Below are 20,851 nucleotides of genomic sequence, written 5' to 3' on the forward strand. Positions count from 1 at the left end.
TTTGTTAAAAATAAAAAAAAAAAAAACTTTGAAAAAAAAAAAAAAGAAATGTATGTGATTATGAGCTAACTTTAATGAATGATTATAAAATGCTTTTTGATGAATAATGATGAAATGAATCAAGTAAAATAAGAATGTAATTGATGAATTGAAATCATAAAGTAGGATGAGAGGTTGAATAAAACAGTCATGATGATGATTTAAGTGTAATCAGTAAATAACCTTTGGAAGTAGGCAACTGTTGATTTTTATTATGATTTAGCTGATGATTTTTTATGATCTTTGTAACAATTTACAATGTATGTTATCAGAATCAGTTTTATTGTCATTGTCAGTGATAAACACAGACTAGGAACTTGCAGTTTAGAACATCCGTTCGAAGAAAGACACACATAAACATGGGGCAACGAATGTCCAAGGTCTTTCGCACTACATTGCGCTATCTTTGTAGCTTGGAATACACACAATAGGAAAGATGAGTTAAAAAAGAGAGCTCTGATCCTKTATTTTACACAGAAACGTGCAAAAAAAAAAACCACACACATAGCAGAGCAAGTCAGCTTGGGAGGAGGGGGCGGGCTTAGGTCAGATAACATAAAGGGGAGGTAAGATGGGGCGGGGTCAGAGAATAGGTGACGTTGAGTGAGTGGGGGGTCCGTGCTAGGACCCAACCCTGGCCCCCTCCAGAGTTACATGATGTAATCTCTGCTCAGTTTGCTAGAGTTCAGAGTTTCCTCCTCCTCAGCCATTGGGTTCTRGGGCTGGGTTCAACACGGGTGATGGGGTTGGGAACGAATCAAGCTCTTTGTTGACAATCCATCCTAGGGAGATTGAGATAAACACTGCCATCAAGGCTGTGCTGCTGGGAGCCAAATAGATAGTGCAAATGTTTTGGAACAAAGCAGCCTTGAATTTCCTGCTGCATTTGAAATGTCTTAACCGCATCTCTGACGCTACATTTACACCAAACGCATTTTGAGCATCAGGAGCATCTGGTTTACGGGCAAAGTCAATGGTGGATGCACATCTATGGGCGTCTAGAAGCCAAGCAGCGCATCTGGCGCACATCGAGCAGCGCGGTTCGAAGCGGTGCGCATGTCATGAGCATTTTCCGTGGGTGCAACATTTCCAAAGCGTCCGATGCATGAGTTGGAAAATCTGAACTTTTACTGCTCGACGCGTCACATCAACCAGAGAGACTCTGCTCAGTGACGTACTGGTGACGGGCCAGAAATATCAGAAGCCCGGAAAATCGGATCACACAAACAATGGAGGAAAAACTGATAGTCCCATCATTTATGATCATTCCAGTGTCCATTTTTGTGATAGAAATTAAAAGGACTTTCCCTGGAGGACAATTGGTGAGGAAGTCRGCATGTTTGGTAAGTTATCAAAACTATGGTTAAAAGGCTCCTATTGCGCGTCTACGTTCACATCAAATGCGTCTGTCCTCACTGGACACCAGCATCGAGATGCGTGCGTTTTGAGATTTTTGGAAGCGCGCAGCGCGTTTGGTGTAAACATAGCATAAAAAAATCAGCCGAATTTGGGGTTCTCCTCACCTCTCACGTCTGAAGCATCACCCAGATGTAATCCTTACATGCTGGAGGCTTGCTCCTGAGCTGCAATCCTTGTCAGAATCACATCCAGTTTGCAAATTATTCCCCCAGCTGAAAGTCTGTGTGCTTCCAGCCTGGCAGAATCCTTCAAGTGCGCCCGACAGCTCCTCAAAGGCCCAAACCACTGTCAGGGTCGCTTTCACTTTCCGATAAATTTGGAACCCTCCTCTGCCGATCAGCAGAAATCCAATAATCATAAATCCACGTCTTCAATGGAAAGTGGTACCGACATATCAGATTCCAGCCTCAGGAATCAGACAAGTCTAGCAGCAACCATTCCACCCAGACAGCCACGTTCCCCTCGTTCCAAGTGTGGAAAAAATAGTGTCRATTGCATTGCAGGGAAACATCTAAAACTCACTGCTTTAAATGTTGACCAACACCTCAAGAGCTTCTCTGAGCTTGATGAGACATTTTCACAATATAATATTGACTCAGTTTTATGTTTTTTAGTATTGCCTTTGGAAGTCATCGATTCTTTGCCATTTATTTGTAAATAATAAATCAAATAACATGTATTAAAACAGTGATTCTCAACCCTAGTCTTTCCTGCATGTTTAGATGTTTCCCTGATTTGACACACCTGGTTTGAATGAATGAGTGATTAACAATCTTCTGAAGACCTGCTGAATAGCAGGGAAACAAGTACAACATGCTGGATAGGGGTAGWTGAGGACCAGGATTGGGAACCACTGACTTAGTGAAAGGTTGAGTTGATCTTTGAAAATTGTCATGTTGGTTATATTTTATTGAATTTTAATTCTTGCTGTAACCTGCTGCACTGCAATTAATAAAATCAAGAAAATTAGAAAWTTCTACAAAGCATGTGTGGACATTGAATCTTTGGTGTCATTCACAATTTCTACACAGTTTCATGAGTGTTAAATGGGTAAAGTTCTGAGTTCATGCAATCAATACTAGGTAATCTTACAGGTGCTTTAGCACACAGCAATCTATTTAAATAACATCCCTGGGGCTTACTCCAAGCCACTAAAAAACTTTACCCTGCCTTTACCAAGTTYTACTATCATATAGGACAGAGTCACAGTTAATTTAGGGTCTCCCGATTACGGCTCTCTGGCCAGGCTACTCGGATGAGGGTCCTAATCTGGATGAAATGGGTGTACCCTTTTAAAGGGATGTGACTGAAGCTGGGTTAACTCTCCTCCTCTCACTTAAACTGCTCCATCATCTACTCAGGTGAACCTGTCGGTGTTTGGGAGAAGTTCGGCCCCCATTAGATGGAAGGAATGAGTAAAACTAGGCTACGGTCCTTAGACTTGTGTTTACAGGTAAACTGAAGACTGCTAGCACCCCAGATGGCAAACAAACCCAAGATGCAGGATAGCAACAGCAGCACCGTGAATTATGCTCTCGGGTCGCATGTCTCCAAGAAATTTGATTGGTGGTTCTTGTATTTTATTGGCGGTTGGCAAAAAACTGAATGGTGTGTGGTACTGCCGTATAAACGGAACAAATTTTGCAATGCTTGTGATAATATTAAAAAACTTTGAAAAATGCTAAAATCCGACTTCATGTGGAGCAAACTTATCAGACAACTTCACCCTGGCGCGAACATGTTCCCATATGGGTGCCATTTTGTGTACATCTCTGTAATCACTGTGAAATGTCATAAATAAAAAAAGCTAATGTTTTCATCCATGTTGAAAGTGGTTGCTGTCTGCAGTGTGGAGCATTCTCAGCATTGGCTGGTTGCAGCACCATGTGACATCAACAAAATTTTAAAAATTCTTATATTGCGTCGTAAGCACGGGTGTGCACGTATACATGCACAAGCTTGAAATTTGACAGATTTCACCGGTCGCTTGGCTGGAGGACGGCAAGTGATAGTTGTCTCATCGTACAAGTTGTCTTGTTGCGAGGCACCTCCACTAAATCAGAAGCGCCTCGATACCAGCTTTCTTTCTTAAGGGTTAGAATTCCTTCAAGCATCAATTAGTTTTACCCGAGCAGTGTTATGAGAATTAAGCTGGTGGTGAGGAGAATTTGTCCAGACTCTTGCCACATTCTTCCGAGAGTCACGTCCATCCAAAAGCTTGACCCATCCAAACAGACTCTGGAAAATCACTTCTTGAACACTCGTGTTACCTGTGGTCTTCATAGGACATTGTTTTGATTTTGGACTAATGCTGTGTTCACACCGAATGCGATTTCAGTGTCAAAATTGTGTCCAGTACTTCAAGTTAGGCGCTTGTGCACTTTGAGATCCCCCTCCCCACTCCCCCTGTTGGTCTCTGTTTAATGACTGATGAAATAAAGTGGCTTTGCTGTATTAACTTGAGAGCAAGAGAATGTCACGCTTATCAGATAATTTCATTCATAATTAATTCACCAGAAAATTCAGAGACGTTCTGAGTTCGAGTTTCATCACCCAGGAGCTGTAAGCTAATGAGTCTCACTTCATTTTTGTCCCGAGTCCAGTTTGATGAGCCACTGACCTGCATTGGTGCCCACACCTCTTGCCAGGACACCGAACACAGACACTCAATTTCAGCTAAAGGGCTCCTGTCCATCTGTCTTGGGTTAGTGGACATGATTCTGGAAACTGTCCTGTCAGAAAATCTGTTACTACGTCACACAGTGGAGACTGATTGGTTGATACACCACGTCGAGCTGCAAAGTTCAGATTTTCCTACTCCAGCGTTCAAGGTGTGTGTCGAGCGCTGGAACGCCAAATTGTTCAAATCGCGCACTCTAATTGCGYTAGACGCGCTGCAGCACTTCCAGATGCTGCTTGACGCGTGTCCACTTAGACGTTGCTTGTAAATCCGATGATCATATTCAATGTTAACGCAGCGTAAGTGCAACCATTTATTGTAGTTGTTAAGAACCAGCACATTTGCTTTTTAACACAATGAATACAATGATCCTTTGCTATAACGCGGTTCACCTTTCACGGTCTCGCTGCTTGACGGATTTTTTTGTGCAATTTTTTTTTCCATAATGCATTGTGTTCTTCGTCCTGATTATCTATACAGTGTCTGTGCTCCACAGGCTATCAACTTGTCAGAGCCTGTAGGATGATTTAAAAAACAATAAATAACACCATATAACCATCTTCCAACCTGTTCTGCCATTAGAAATAAGTTCTAGACTTTTTCCGCTCTCCTTTCCTCCTACTTCGCGGCATACAACGTGTCAGCAGCTCATTTTTGCTGCTCAAAAAGCGTTCAGTGGGAACCCGGTGTACCGGCRTAACTACTTCACGGATTTCGCCTATACCGGGTTGTTTTTGGAATGCAACCCCCGCGAAAAACGAGGGATCACTGTAATGGAATAATGAGGTGTTTTGTCTGTTTTGGATGTCATAAACTTTTTTCCTCTGATTTTCTATCTCATTACGTCAATCCTGATTGGCTGGTGATCGCGACGCATGTGTCACCTACCCTTTTAAGTAGCTTGCACTGTGATGCAGCATCATTCGAAATAAGCACCTCTTCTCGCTTCGCCCCAGCAAGAAGGGTTGTCTGGTGAGACATTTCACTCATGCTATTCTAAGAACCAGGGTTACGCAAGTAACCTAAAGTTCTCATTCATAGCATTCGTTTCGATTTCTCACTATGGGATATTGAGACTCCCGTATTGCCAGACAGCTTATCTCTAGTGACCCCCAGCACTTAATTGTGTTTGTCTTGTTCCAGTGAAAGCCCTGTGTTTAAAACAGCTGAGGCCACACTTGGAACCATCATCCCCATTGATTTTCCCGTGGCCTGGACTGCGCAGCGCTTTACGCATAAGCAGATGTTCGTGATCACGGTRATTTCCTCCCACACCTCAGGGTCTGGCTTGGTGGCCATATCCTCACACAGATCAGCTTGGTATGCTGAGAGCATGGAGGAAACATTGAGCGCTTTAACAGCGACAGCTGCAGCTCTGTAAGCCCTTTCAGTCAAGGCGGACTGGAAGCGGTCCACCTTCGACGGTAGTGTGGGGGTTCTGGAAGATGTCCGGAGCCGTGGATGCAGGTGGGCTGCCACCACCAGCTCCACTGGGGGCATGCGGTGCATGCCCAGCTTATCCATGCCCTCAAAGTCCAAAGGCGAGGCTTCATGGATTTGAGAGTTCCCGCTGAACGGGCAGTCCTTCCAGGAGACCGCAACCTTGTCCAGCAGCTCAGGGAAAACCGGGAGCAGTTGCTTCGTCGTCCTAGTAGCCTGCGGCAATTTCTTCCCTTCGTAACGGGATCTGGGGGTCTCCGTTGCTACTTCAGGCCATGGGATATTGAGTCTGGAGGCAGTGCGTTTGCACACAGTCTGCATGTCCGTACTCCTAGCAGGAGAGACTGTTCTCTCCTCCTCTTCCCGGGGGACAGACCAGCCTGAGCGCTTTGGATGAAGACTTCATCGTCATCTTCATAATTTTCGGATACGAGGAGCTCCGAGATTATCTCGTCGTCGTCCTCATAGTCCAACTCCAGGACATCTTCGACAGGTGCGGGCGCTGGGGCTAGTTCCAGCTGGGAGCCCCAGCTTTCCGTAGCTTCTGGTCCGGTGTCCACGTCCTCCCACTCGTTGACGTTGGCAAGCGGCGGCCTGCCCGTCAAAGTACGGGCCCCTGCAGGAGAGGCTAGCTTGGCGTGCTAGCCGTCTGTGGAGGCTCTTCATGGTGAACTTGGAGCAGCTCGCGCACGAGCCCGGGGCATCAAGCGCCAGGCGGGCGTGTTCCAGCCCGAGGCACGTCGAGCACACCTGGTGTTGAACCTTGCTCGAAATTTTGTTACCGCAGCCACAGAAACAAGCCCCCGAGTCACTACCTCCTCTGATGTGAAGAGAAGCGGAATCCATTTCGGTTGCTGGTTTGCTAACCGAAATTGTATCTTAACTAAACAGGTATGTAAAGCCCGAAACGGAAGGCTGCATTACCTGGTATGCTAATACAGCAAAGTTTATAAGGTGAAAAGTGCTCCAGACTAGTAAAGGCTGAATCTAATGCAGCTAGCGCCCGTAGACGGAGTTAGCCAATTCACTCCGATCAGTGGACAGTTAAGCTAGTCTGCTAAAGAGAAATGCCTCGAAGCGAGAATAGGTTTTCGAATGATGCTGTGTCATAGCGCAAGCTACTTAAAGGGTAGGTGACGCATGCGTTGCGATCACCAGCCAATCAGGATTGGTGTAATGAGATAGAGGCTTCTGAGGATTACGCGGGGGAGCATATCTCATAGTGAGACTTCAAAACGAATGCTATGAATGAGAACCCCTCTTCCTTCAGATATTAGTTGGATTTTGATGGTGCAGGTTAGTGTAAATTTATTGACAGTTGCCTGGATGACTTCTTTTTGTATAAAGGCAATGAAATAACTGCCCTTGTACAATACAGCTAATTGAACCAGAGAGCACTGAATATCTTTATATTCAATGGGTTTCATTTAGTGGGACATGTATGCTTGGTTGTAATAAAGCAGAATACCCCAACCATCGCTTATAGTTTTTTTGGTCTTAAATTTCATTGAAGGTGGCATTAAAAAGTCCTAAATTTGACTTTTTAAAACCCTTCGGATACCCAATTTCATCTCTCCCTAAAGCTTCAGCCTGCAGTAAGTTGGGATGTAATGATTGGTCAGGGTGAAGAAAGTTAGTCACACTGGACCTCCTCCCTCTGATGAGAAATGCTGAAAAAAAGAAAACATTTACTGATTTCAACACTTCTCTTTTGACTGTCTCTGATATTCCTTATATTTATATAGTGAATCATTTATTAAAAATCAGCATTAACATCTTTTTAACACCATATAATTATAATATACTCAGCTCAGTTTTATATAGAGTATAAGTCATTTATTTTGTCTGGTTGTTTTACTGAATCATATTACTGTAAACACACAGATAATCACCCTCCTGTTTCAGCTTACTTTGATCTTATGTCAATCACAATACCCCTATTAATACAACATTTGATTAACATACAGATTAAATAACTCATTCACCATTTTTGTTTATTGCATACAGTTTTACCCTTCACCCCCTCTATTCCTCGCTGCCATTCTTGGCCTGGGGCAGATAGTTCTCAGACTTCTTTGACAGAGTTCCACAGGAAATTAATGGAGAGGGAGCGAYGTTGCCTCCAGTGTGTCGAGCCCATAAACATGACCAGATATGAAGTGTTTAGGGTACAGACCTACTTTTATGTCATTGCAACCTCATCTCCTGATCATTTTTGTTTAACACGCATCTGTTTTAATGAAGACAGGCCACTTTAGATGCAAGTTTGTACATCTGTAAACTTGGTTGAGTTGTAGCAAAAGGTTATTCATTTGTAAATGTACAACAATTRGTTAGATGGAAGTGTTTTATTGTAATAAGAATCACTGGTCAAGTTTTTGTTGTCGTTTTTAGATGGGTTTGCACAGCTCAGCTTTCTGGTCATAAACAAGTGATCAGTCTGTAATTCATCTTTATTTTCTGCACAGAAAGCGTGGCATCCCAACACGTTGTTGTCTAAAGAGTCCTACCAGGATTACAGCTCGTTTGTCCGGATGATATTTGATTTAGCAAAGCAAATCGAGTCAATTCATGTTTCAGTGAAGGTAGGTGAAGTTTTCAAAGTCCAAGCTTGGAAAATGTTTCAACTCATTCAATAAAATATATATATATATAAATGTACTTATTATTGCAGCAAGTGTGCCTGCAGCCCAACGAATTCCAGTCAGTGAATTTCAAATGTTACTCAGCAGGTTGGTGTCTGATTATATGCATTTTATTTGTTTTAACTTTGATTTTTAGAGAAATCTGCAGTTATGTTTTTCTTGTCATGTTGCGGCTTTTAGCTCTGAAAAAACTAGAATCCATGACGAAGAGCAGCCTGACAACATGTGTTACACCAGGAGACAAGCTGGGTATGTGCCACTAATCTGTGATTGTCTAATTCAGGTGATATACTMAAAAAAAACATTTAATGTTTTTCTTTACCTATTTTAATGTTAGGCTGCTTCATTTAAAAAGTGTTATCGCTCTGTTTTCAGTGTACAATACTGGCGCAGCACATGATATGCCAACATTTAAAAGCTCCAAATGCAAACTTCGCTGCCAGGTAATGAATTGGTATGGAATTGGCATGAGTCTTATTTATTTACCAGAAAATAAAAGTTAAAAAAAAGTTGGATAAAATTACTTGTTCTTATTTGTTTYTTCAAAAAAGGATTGCAGTGTTGTTTTCGAAGATATTAAACCTTACCTGCAGCATCTGTCAAAAGATCACCACGGAAGGGTAAATGACAAGTTTTTGATTTGACAAATTATCAGTAATTGCACTTATTATTGGTAAATGGTAAATTGCTTGAACTTATCTAGAACTTTATTAAGTCCCTACAGACTCCAAAGAGCTTTCACTTCAATCTTTCACCCATTCATACACATTCAAAACACTTGACCTTCATTGTAACAGCTCCTAATGTTCTTCTCCAGATGCTGATAAAATATTTTGGTCAAGGTAATATTTACTTTTCTCTGATCTGTGTCTTATTCTTTTGTAATAAAATTTATTAAAATATGTTATTTCCCCTCCTTCTACAGCAGGTGTGTCTGAGAATCGGTCAAGAGGTATTTCTTTTTTTTCTAACAGAACATTTATCAATACCAATTTGACTGTTACTAACAGACAGGAGTAGTTCTGATGGTTAAAAATATCTGAAAATCAATTCTCATATTTTAAAGTAAAATTTTAACTTGCCTCATTTTGCTGATCACATCATTTTCTTTACCCAAACTGTCTTCCATAACTTAAGCTCATATGGTCTTAAAAAAMCCATTTAATCTTTTGTATGTCTGCCAGGCTGTTTGTTTTCCTGTTTAAATCAAGGCTACATGCATACATCATGGTGAACGTCAGGTCGCTCCAGACTAAAATGGTTGAGCTGTCAGCACTAGACAAAGTACTGTGTAGTGTAGTTTAATGGGCTTCACAGAAACCTGGCTATACTGGGATGTTCCTGAACATGACATCATCATAAAGGGGTTTTGTGTTTCAAGCAGACAGACTGTACCAGGAGTAGGATGAGTGTACTTGAGCCGAAGCCTAYGCGCACATGGTCATTTTTGCGCACACCTATCATAGCCCCTCAGACACTACGCTTAGCTCCTGGGAAACCCCTCCTGCTGCGGWACRCATCGCACCGGGTTTCTCCTTGTTGGCATTCTCACTCGAGAGAGAAAAAGGTTTTGGCCACAAATATGTCTTGGGTAAAGCCCAGTTTTTGGCAGATGGATTCCTCCATGCACGTCTGTTTTATTCATGAGTTTTTGGCCATTTTATTATATTTGTAAATGTCTGCTTCTGGGAACAACAGCCAGATTCTGAAAGTGAGTAAATGAAGCAGAATGAAGCGTCCGAGCACTTTCAGCATGAACAAACATGTCCACACACTTCTGACCAATCACACAATCATTTTTATGCAAAGGGTTGTGACAAAAAGAGGTGGAAGACTTAAAGCTTTGAACAAAATGATGCAATTTTTGTCACAACTGCTGCAACAAGAACCAATTTTGGCACTTTGGATGGAGTATGCAGTGTTCTTAACACCAGAGACAGAACAATTGGGGTCATAGTTCATCCTTCCCCCATTGTTTGATCACAATYGTCCCCTGCTATGTGCGTTTTGTGAAGAGACTATCAGCTAGATGAACAATGGACCAAAATGGCCATTGAGACACTGCWGGGGTGTCCAGAGGTAACAAAACTSTCACCAAATACAATATGCCTMCACTGGGGAGTCGTGGGAGTGATCCTTGGCCTGATATTAGAGGCACACAATCCCTCATATTCTGTAAGAAACAAAATAGCACTTCTCTTCAGTAGCTGTGTTTCCATCATTGTTTTTTAATAGAGCTAGGCGGTATGACCAAAATTTTGTATCATAGTATTTTCAACATTTTCACCGGTTTCACTGTATTTGACGGTATTTTTCTTTTCATCATAGCTCAGCTGATAATTTCTCCATTTTCCTGAGATGCGACTTTTACTTCCTGTTTACTACACACATGCATCTGACATAATTGATTCGCTTCAAGCCAGTTGAAGGAAACACGTCTGATTCACATTTCTTCGTTTTTTTCCTTTTTGCGAAATTTTAAAAATTAGCTCAAAATTCGAATTAAAATTGGATGGAAACACGGCTTGTAACAAACAAAATAGCACTTCTCTTCAGTAAGCAGCAGAAATACCATCTCATTCCCTAAAAACTGTGCTGTCTTACGTTTCTGTTGGCGTGTAATGTTGAAGTGGTGTGAACTTCTATAAAACAAATGCGTTTTAACCAAAAATTATCAGGAGACGAGGTTCCAGTGACGGCCAGTTTAGAGTTTTATTGAAGCAGTTTTCACATCTGAACAGTGTACATCATCACAGGCAGACCCCAAACACCCAGTCTCATTGAGACACCACAAACATATATACTCTTTGTACATGCAGACCATATGGGTGTGACGACACACAAACACTTGTCTAATGATTTACACAGTCATGAGACAACAATCCTTGCGTTGTCTTTATTCCCCGTTACACACATACCATTTAACATTCTGTCCAGCTCACACAATCCTTTCTCCAACATGGCCCAGGCCTCTCTTGCAAAATAGATCTGCAATTTTAATGGGATTTGGCTGGTTAAATAATAATTAATAAAATCTGGAGACGTTACAAGAACGATACTTTCCTGACGTTCGCCCAAGTGGTGTCTGACAAATTTTTCTAGCCTTGTGATATTAATAGTGTAAAGATTTCCTAACTGAGATTCACTACGTATTTAACAATGGTATAGATAAAAAAAAAGTTTCACACCTCTTCACATGTAATGTTGAAGTGGTGTGAACATCTTATTTTTTTAATATTCTTAGACTCTGGCTGTACTCAGCTCTATGCCCATGTATAGAGAGAGGCCTTTACACAACCTCCTCACATCTGCGCACACAGACTGATGGCCAGAGAAATTGATGACTCACACATGCCTCTTCTGAAGCTGCAACGCAAGCAGCTACTTGATTAGCAATGGGAAGACTTTGCCAGAACTTCTCCTGACAGTTTCTCTTCTGACCTTTTTAATCTACTTTTAACCACTTTCACCTGGCTGTTATTTTCTCCTTTTCAAAATTTTAATTCCCCCATTGAGAATTAAAAGAATCTCTGATTCTAGTTCTGAAAATAACACTGAGAGTCAGTATACATCCAAGTTTGAGTGAGTGGTGTTTTTTGTCTGCTGTATTGTCATAAAAGCAAGTTTTTATATTCTCTCCTTTGCTTTTCTTTTAGTGAGATTGCGCTTGGTGTTGTACACCTACGCCTGCAAGAGTCTGAGAGCAAATCAACCACTTGTTGGTGAGGATTCTCTCATCCTCGCGTACAATTATAATTTGAGATTAATCTCAGAAATTATTGACGTTCTTTTTAATTTTGTTTTGTTTCAGGAACAGACCTGGTTGTTTCATGCGTCTCTTCAGGCATTGACGTGAAACCGATTTTATTGTGTTTTTGTTGTCTGGAGAGTTTTTCTGAGCCCTTCATCAGGGAGCATTTCGAGTCTCGAAAACATCTCGTAAACACGCTGGTACGCCTTTTCAAAATGTAGCGTACATATAATGCAGCTGCAATGGCCAGCCTGACTTCTCCTACATTTTGAAAGGTGTGTAATGACTGCCTTGTCTGACATCAGATGTACCAGAATCCGTGGCGTCTGCCGTTCGCCTGGAAAAATGACCTCAATGACAACGCACTGAAGTTGATGGCGTGGCAGGAGGAGGAAGAGGAGGGAAGGCTAAATAAAATGTGTCTGAAGGTAAAATGCAAGATTCTTAGTTTATTTTCTAACTTTAAACTTGGTATCAAAGATTGGTAATGTTGTGGAAAGAACTTAAATTTTTATTTTGTTTTTGCAGGTTCTGGATATTCCGTACTCAACATTTTTCAACCTCAACCCTTCTGATTACAAGCAAGGTTTGAACTAAAGAGACAGTCTCATTTGATTTTAACTTATTGAATAATATGAACATTGTCTAGTTAAAGTACTGTTTGATAAATATTTTATCTTGTTCTTGTTTGGACTGCAGTCATGAAAAGCCTTCAACATTACCACACTCTCTTAAAGCGGGATGGTTAGTCATAACATCTTTTTCATTATTTAATATTTTTTTATATAAATATATGTATTTAATTAGTTTTTTGTCTGTTTTATATTGTTTTAGTTCCGCCCTGCAAAACCTTCAGCAAACTTCAACAAAATGCAAAGTTTCCTCTGCTTGGTGAATGCCTGCATTAAAAACATCTTTGTTTTAAAATACCACAGAAGAGGTGTACAGGTGTTTTCTGACACTTCTTTTTTATTCATTCAGGCAAACAATACATGGTGTCACACGATCTGAGTATCAGCAAAAACAATCTTGTGACAGGATTTCTGTGYTTGCTCTGTGAGAGGAGGCTGTCGCAGGAAGAATCTCAGGCACACRTCTTCAGTTGGGAGCACGTTGCCACTTATCTGGTGAGCCCCTCCCCCCATTAATTGTGCTTGCATYGATTACACTTCTGTATTTATTGTGTTGTGTCTGAAAATTTTTTGAATAAAGTGTTTTTTTTAAACGATAGCAAATGTAAAAAGCTTTGAGTTTTCTCTTACAAGATGTCACCAGTAAATCAAACTTCCTGTTTTTTTTAAACAGATCTCTATATTTAGCATTAATTCTCATTGTACATGCTCTGACACTGATTTAAAAWGTTAAATATTTAGACAGTTTAGCAGAAGAGCTGCTGAAGTCTACACAACATTGAAGGTTGACAAACGTTCAGATGAAACTTGATTTCTAGCAAAGCAGATTTATTCAGTTTGTTTACAGTAATGTCAGCAAATATATAGATTTTACATGTATGTACATATATATGTACATAGTAATGAGTTTGTTTACTCWCAGGAACGTTTTCACCCGGGCTCASTAAATCCCAGCATTGACGACCCAGAGACGCTACTGGACCTGGCAAAACAGGCGACTCAAACTGTTGGTTTCAGAGCGTCTAATTACCAGGTACTTTACTTTAGATGATGTATTTCTGCACCATCTTCCTCTAGCATCTCRTGATGCATCTGTTTTTGTCGGACTCCTTAGGAAATTAAACTAGCCCATCCCATCTGGGAGCCCTGCACCTTTAAAAAAGGTTAGCTTGCAGATTCTGTTAAATATTCCTCCTTGGCGACTGAAGCCATATTTTGACTATTTTGTGCTGTTTTTATTCTAGCAACATGTATCTTGATGGGCGCAAAGCAGAGAGAAGGAAGAGGAGCACTTATGACACCAATAAAGCCCTTGAGGAAGCTGGGTAAGCTAAAGCAMCGAATGAAACTGCGTTTGAAAACCACGCAGAGGTTTTTAAGTTGGTATGAACCAGATTAGTATGTTTTTAAAGARGCTTTAAAGGATTTGGGTGGTTCATTTAGGATTCGATTTAGACCCTTTTCTCCAGTGATTAGTACCTTTTTGATGCTTCATTATAACAAGAAATATTTTTTGTGAAAACACTTTGGAGAAAATCCTTTTCTGCTCCATTACCTGCTGATATTGCTTGGCCGGCTTGACTGATGTGAATATCTTGTTTCACGCGCACTATTGTGACGTTTTGCTATCGGTTTCAGTTCCCAGGAATATTTGCAAAAAAGATSAACAGAGTCAAGAGAGTGACGGTTGGAAGAACGACCTAGACTCTGGCAGGCATGAAAATGAGCACAGATGTGAGGAGGAGCCACAAACGGTGAAAGCAAACATCCAGGTTAAAGAAGAAAAGCGAAGCGATGAGGAGACGGCAGTGAAGGAAAACGTCCAGATAAAAGAAGAAAAGCGAAGCGATGAGGAGACGGCAGTGAAGGGAAACATCCAGATAAAAGAAGAAAAGCGAAGTGAGGTGGAGACCCAAACGGAACTGTTTGTCAAAAAAGAGATGCCTGGAAGTATTAGTGAAGAAGAGACCGTCCAGCCTTTAAGGGTGAAAACAGAAAAGGATTGGACTGAAGTAAAAATTGACGAAGCTACTGAAGGCTGCAAGAAGATGGAGAAAAATGAGATCAAAAAGAGCCCAAGTATTAAATGTGTAACCACACAAAAGAGTGATGTTCACCAGAAAAACAAGAGTGAACAACTTCCATCTAAACGATCCAAAAAACGAGCATGTTCAAGTGAAGATGTGGGGGAAAAAACGAGCCCTAAAAGACCTCGRTCTGCCTCCAAAGACGACTCCTCCCTTGAGCAACCTGTAAAAGTTCCAAGAATTGACATGAGACAAAWAAATCACTTGCCGGAAGATTTTAGCAGAATATCTACACAGTTCTTTACATGTTGTTGCGTTAATCGAGAGCCAGTCCATCTGTGTGGGAGCTGCTGTCAGAAGATCCCAAAGAACGACGTCTTCAGTCACCTGACYGAGTCTCAACACCAGAAGATGGATCARCTGGTGAGGAAATGATRCAAAACCATCGAATTAATAAAACATTGACTTGACTCTCATAATGATAATCGACCTATTTGGAATTATTTTATGGATTTTATTAAATGTTGTCTTAATTCCAGGAGGTTCATCTGGATGAAATAACCTACAATAAAATCTGTAACCAAAACTTTCTATCAGGTACGAGAGCGTTCTATTGTTTTGWAGTTGAAGCAGATTTAGTGCGTTTAGGTTTGAACTTTGCAATAATTCTTCGCTTCTTTTTYAAAGTGATCCAGATCCTGCTGGACAGAGACCGTGTTCTGTCCTCCACCTCCCCTCAGTCTGGTTATGAACGTGACGACATTTCAGAGACGCCTCCGGACCGATGCTGGGATGACCGAACGGTCAGTCAGTAGTGTGTTTTTAAGTCATCTTGTATTCTTTGCAGTAGGCYGATACAGAGAGTAATTGTATTTTAGTTGTCAACAAACTCCACTGAAGAACGGCAAGTGCAACATTAATGGTTCTACACCGTTTCTTCTGTTTCCTCCCCACATTTCTGTCTTGAACAAATTTATGTCTGTGGAAAGCCCCTGCTGCTGCCCACTGGTGACAGCCAGGATGACTTGTGAGGCTCTGCTTCAGCTTATCTCCCATTCTTTCTTTTTATGTTGCACARTTAAACCCAAATACTAATACATTCATTAAAACAATGTTTTATTTAATCCTACAAACTACATAATATATTGTTTGAAAAATAATAAGAAAACATATTTTTAATTCATATCAGTATAATTTATGTTGATACATTTGCTGGTTACAAGTTCTTTTTATAGTTCTAAAAATTAAAAACGGTGCAAAAAGTTTCAAATTGAGATATTTAAAATGTTAAAAGCAGATCTGAACTCTTTGGTCATGAACTCTGACTAAACTAAAATNTTAAAAGCAGATCTGAACTCTTTGGTCATGAACTCTGACTAAACTAAAATTGTTCCACATTTGTTGTAAAATAGGTGGGTTCCCTTTCAGTCAATGCACTCAGTACAACACATGTATGGGAAACCACGCCCCTGCGTGTCCTGGCTGAAGCCACCTCTAATCATGCCTTTAGGCAGGTGACGTGATGACGACAGATGTCAGGCTCCGCCTACACATATATATACTGTACTGTCGCCATCACAGTCACTCCTTAGTTCTATTGCTCTTCACCTCGCTAGAACACCACCTCTTCCAACCTAGCTAGTTAGCTGCTTCTAGTTAGCTTTGTTTGTTGGAAGGCTCTTAAAGTTAGCTTAACTGCTTTTGTTGGTGTTGGCCGCTACTGCCTACAGGTAAGTGTGTCTGCCCGCGGAGCGCTAGCTTTGAGTAGCCTTTCATTTCAACAAAATATAATATTTTGTGGTTCGGGATAATCACAAAATTACCTCAAGGAGCAGAGGTCGTCGGTCGCCCCTGTGGGCGCGGCTTCTTGCTCCGTGAGAGGGACAAGCACGAGTCTTGCCCAGTCTTTCTGGGGGTCGTTCACACTCTGAGAGCGTTGGCGGAGCCCGAAGCATGTGCGTTTCGCCGCCAGCTTCGTCGCTCAACCCTGGAGGGACGGGTTAAGTCCTTAGAAAAAGTGCTGGGCGAAACCGTGGTCTTACGAAAAGACCCACTCCTCTCCGAGTCCAGTAACCTGGTTCCGTCCGAGTCTGACGAGGAATATTTGTCGGTCAAAGTCCCCGCTTCCAGCTGGGCGGACAGAGTAGAGTACAGGAGGGGTTAGCCGTTTATATTGGCTTGGATGTTCATCTGTCGAAAGACGACGAGGAACCCGGCCTGGTCTAGATGCCCCGCTGCTGCGGAGGCGGACCAGGTCTTTTCTCTCCTTGTGTCGTCGTACGGTTCAGAACAAAAACCGTCGCGGTTCACGGGATTTTTCTCCCCACTGAACCGACCGCGGTGAAAAACTGTCTTCCCATGTTCCCAGACTTTGTCTCGGAGCTGACTTCCTGCTGGAGCAAACCTCTGTCCACCCGTGTCACAGTACCCGATTATGGGCAGTATTTCTGTGTAGATTTTCTGCTGCGCAGCTTGAAAAATTTTACAAGGCTCAGGCCACCACTGCTCGCGGTCTGAGCTCTGTTAGCATGCTCCAGACATACCAAGCTACAGTGGTGTGAAAAAGTGTTTGCCCCCTTCCTCATTTGCTGTTTTTTTGCATGTTTGTCACACTTAAGTGTTTCGGAACATCAAACCAATTTAAACAATATTCAAGGACAACACAAGTAAACACAAAATGCAATTTGTAAATGAAGGTGTTTATTATTNTACATTTGCTGGTTACAAGTTCTTTTTATAGTTCTAAAAATTAAAAACGGTGCAAAAAGTTTCAAATTGAGATATTTAAAATGTTAAAAGCAGATCTGAACTCTTTGGTCATGAACTCTGACTAAACTAAAATTGTTCCACATTTGTTGTAAAATAGGTGGGTTCCCTTTCAGTCAATACACTCGGTACAACACATGTATGGTAAACCACGCCCCTGCGTGTCCTGGCTGAAGCCACCTCTAATCACGCCTTTAGGCAGGTGACGTGATGATGACAGATGTCAGGCTCCGCCTACACATAAATATACTGTCGCCATCACAGTCACTCCTTGGTTCTATTGCTCTTCACCTCGCTAGAACCCCACCTCTTCCTACCTAGCTAGTTAGCTGCTGCTAGTTAGCTTTGTTTGTTGGAAAGCTCTTAAAGTTAGCTTAACTGCTTTTGTTGGTGTTGGCCGCCGCTGCCTACAGGTAAGTGTGTCTGCCCGCGGAGCGCTAGCTTTGAGTAGCCTTTCATTTCAACAAAATAGAATATTTTGTGGTTCGGGATGAGCACAAAATTACCTCAAGGAGCAGAGGTCATCGGTCGCCCCTGTGGGCGCTGCTTCTTGCTCCATGAGAGGGACCAGCATGAGTCTTGCCTGGTCTGTCTGGGGGTCGTTCACACTCAGAGAGCGTTGGCGGAGCCTGAAGCATGTGCGTTTTGCCACCAGCTTCGTCGCTCAACCCTGGAGGGACGGGTTAAGTCCTTAGAAAAAGTGCAGGGCGAAACCGTGGTCTCACGAAAAGACCCACTCCTCCGAGTCCAGTAACCCGGTTCCATCCGAGTCGGACGAGGAATATTTGTCGGTCAAACTTCCCGCTTCCAGCTGGGCAGACAGAGTAGAGTACAGGAGGGGTTAGCCATTTATATTGGCTTGGATGTTCATCTGTCGAAAGACAACGAGGAACCCGGCCCGGTCTAGATGCCCCGCTGTTGCGGAGGCGGACCAGGAGGACACGTCTTTTCTCTCGTGTCGTCGTACGGTTCAAAACAAAAACCGTCGCCGTTCACGGGATTTTTCTCCCCACTGAACCGACTGCGGTGAAAAACCGTCTTCCCATGTTCCCAGACTTCGTCTCGGAGCTGACATCCTGCTGGAGCAAACCTCTGTCCACCTGCGTCATAGTACCTGGTTATGGGCAATATTTCTGTGTAGATTTTCTGCTGCGCAGCTTGAAAATTTTTACAAGGCTCAGGCCACCACTGCTCACGGTCTGAGCTCCATTAGCATGCTCCAGACTTACCAAGCTATGTCTCTGGCGGAGCTCGGAGCTCTGGTATCGCCCGAGAGTCTTCTGTTACCTCTCTTTAACGAGGTCAGACTCACAGCGGATTACATTTTCCGTGCGTCACGCTGTGCAGGGCTCTCCCTGGGCAGAGAGATGGCTTCAAGCGTGGTGGCGCAGAGGCATCTGTTGTTGATGCTCTCTGATGTCCCCGACAGAGTCCGAGCTGCATACCTGGATGAACCAGTTATGGCTGCTGGGTTATTTGGTCGGTCTCTCGACGTCATTCAGATGAAGTTTGAGCTGAGGGGAAGCAGGCTGAAGCCCTGCGCTGTATTGTCCCCAGACGTGACGCGAGACCGAAGACTAGCATACAGAAGCCGGCAGCCGCCTCCTGTTGAGAGAGCAGTGCTGACTGGGAGCCTCAGAGGAAGAAGACAGTCCTCTTAGCTGTGGGACTGTCACTTCAGGGCCAGGGAGACATGGTCGCCTGCTACTGGCTGCTGCCCAAAAGGCATCTTGTTTGTTTTGTTCAGGGAACCAGCCCCAAGAGGCGCTGCGTTTCCCTCACACAGTCTCCCAAGCACCAGTCCCACCCCACTCACATAGTGTTTGCACTAAAAGCCCCCAGTTTGGGTGCACTAAATGTTTAAAGCACAACTATCTCTAACGTTTGTGTAAATGTGTCAAAAGGGTCAAAGTATAAACTTTACACACAAATAAATCAAAAAGCTATGGGCGACAGTCGGGTAATGCTGCGCCTCTCTCATACGACAGAGGGCAGCAGCACATCGCCAACACAAGTTGGTCGCCTAGCGATGCCACTCTCTCAGGCGCGCATGCGCACCATCCCCTTGGGTGGAAAGAACTGTTGCGATGGGTTACCTGCTACAGTTTCGCATAAGGCCGCCTCCTTTCAACACCGTGGTAAACACTGTTGTTGGGATCAAAGCAGCCGTGGTTTTGAGAGAGGAAATAAACATGTTACTGGCAAAAGGTGCCATATGTGTGGTCCCTGCCTCGGACGTGAACAAAGGTTGGTACNGGTTCTGCAGCAGGACAATGATCCTAAACATACCAGTAAGTCCACCACTGAATGGCTGAAGAAAAACAAAATGAAGACTTTGGAGTGGCCTAGCCAAAGTCCTGACCTGAATCCTATTGAGATGTTGTGGTATGACCTTAAAAAGGCCGTTCATGCTCGAAAACCCTCTAATATAACTGAAATAGAACAATTCTGCAAAGATGAGTGGGCCAAAATTCCTCCAGAACGCTGTAAAAGACTCATTGAACGTTATCGCAAACGCTTGGTTGCAGTTGTTGCTGCTAAGGGTGGCCCAACAAGTTATTAGGTTTAGGGGGCAATCACTTTTTCACACAGGGTCATGATGGTTTGGATTTTTTTCTCCTTTAATAATAAACACCTTCATTTACAAATTGCATTTTGTGTTTACTTGTATTGTCCTTGACTATTGTTTAAATTGGTTTGATGTTCCGAAACACTTAAGTGTGACAAACATGCAAAAAAACAGCAAATGAGGAAGGGGGCAAACACTTTTTCACACCACTGTATGTCTCTGGCGGAGCTCGGAGCACTGGTTTCACCCGAGGGTCTTCTGTTACCTCTGTTTAACGAGGTCAGACTCACAACGGATTACATTCTGAGCGCGTCCCGCTGTGCAGGACTGTCCCTGGGCAGAGGGATGGCTTCAACCGTGGTGGCGCAGAGGCATCTGTGGTTGACGCTCTCTGATGGCCCCGACAGAGACCGAGCTGCATACCTGGATGAACCAGTTATGGCTGCTGGGTTATTTGGTCGGTCTCTCTGCGTCATTCAGATGAAGTTTAAGCTGAGGGGAAAGCAGGCTGAAGCCCTGCGCTGTATTGTCCCCAGACGTGACACGAGACCAAAGACTAGTACACAGAAGCCGGCAGCCGCCTCCTGTTAAGAGAGCAGTGCTGCCTGGGAGCCTGAGCACCCAGTCAGTACAGCCTCAGAACCGCGACCAACCTCCCCGCCATTCGGTTTGGAGCAAGGGCCCCCCTCTGGGTCTTCTGAAGGGCTCGATGCCTCAGAGGAAGAAGACAGTCCTCCTAGCTGTGGGACTGTCACTTCAGGGCCAGGAAGACATGATCGCCTGCAATCGGCTGCTGCCCAAAAGGCATCTTGTTTGTTTTGTTCAGGGAACCAGCCCCAAGAGGCGCTGCGTTTCCCTCACACAGTCTCCCAAGCACCAGTCC

At 43.0% G+C, this 20,851-nt stretch overlaps 1 protein-coding gene across 3 annotated transcripts in view; it reads left to right on the plus strand.

The window, feature by feature from the left end:
* The window catches only part of LOC106515769 (uncharacterized), a 57,685-nt gene extending 42,250 nt beyond the window's left edge, over positions 1–15,435 (plus strand). For all 3 annotated transcript variants that reach the window (XM_014005744.1, XM_014005745.1, XM_014005747.1), the window contains 19 exons: positions 8,047–8,163; positions 8,253–8,310; positions 8,404–8,472; positions 8,599–8,666; positions 8,775–8,843; positions 9,041–9,065; positions 9,149–9,175; positions 11,880–11,945; positions 12,035–12,174; positions 12,280–12,402; positions 12,503–12,560; positions 12,674–12,718; positions 12,809–12,865; positions 12,956–13,101; positions 13,529–13,639; positions 13,721–13,769; positions 13,851–13,931; positions 14,245–15,230; positions 15,321–15,435. In XM_014005744.1, coding sequence (XP_013861198.1) covers positions 8,047–8,163; positions 8,253–8,310; positions 8,404–8,472; positions 8,599–8,666; positions 8,775–8,843; positions 9,041–9,065; positions 9,149–9,175; positions 11,880–11,945; positions 12,035–12,174; positions 12,280–12,402; positions 12,503–12,560; positions 12,674–12,718; positions 12,809–12,865; positions 12,956–13,101; positions 13,529–13,639; positions 13,721–13,769; positions 13,851–13,931; positions 14,245–15,068 — 2,133 coding nt within the window. In that variant the 3' untranslated portion in view covers positions 15,069–15,230; positions 15,321–15,435. The remainder of the gene's footprint in view (positions 1–8,046; positions 8,164–8,252; positions 8,311–8,403; positions 8,473–8,598; positions 8,667–8,774; positions 8,844–9,040; positions 9,066–9,148; positions 9,176–11,879; positions 11,946–12,034; positions 12,175–12,279; positions 12,403–12,502; positions 12,561–12,673; positions 12,719–12,808; positions 12,866–12,955; positions 13,102–13,528; positions 13,640–13,720; positions 13,770–13,850; positions 13,932–14,244; positions 15,231–15,320) is intronic.
* The last annotated feature ends 5,416 nt before the right edge of the window (positions 15,436–20,851 follow it).

This window comes from Austrofundulus limnaeus, unplaced genomic scaffold (genome assembly GCF_001266775.1).
Source record: "Austrofundulus limnaeus strain Quisiro unplaced genomic scaffold, Austrofundulus_limnaeus-1.0 Scaffold32, whole genome shotgun sequence".
Classification (NCBI taxonomy): Eukaryota; Metazoa; Chordata; class Actinopteri; order Cyprinodontiformes; family Rivulidae; genus Austrofundulus; species Austrofundulus limnaeus.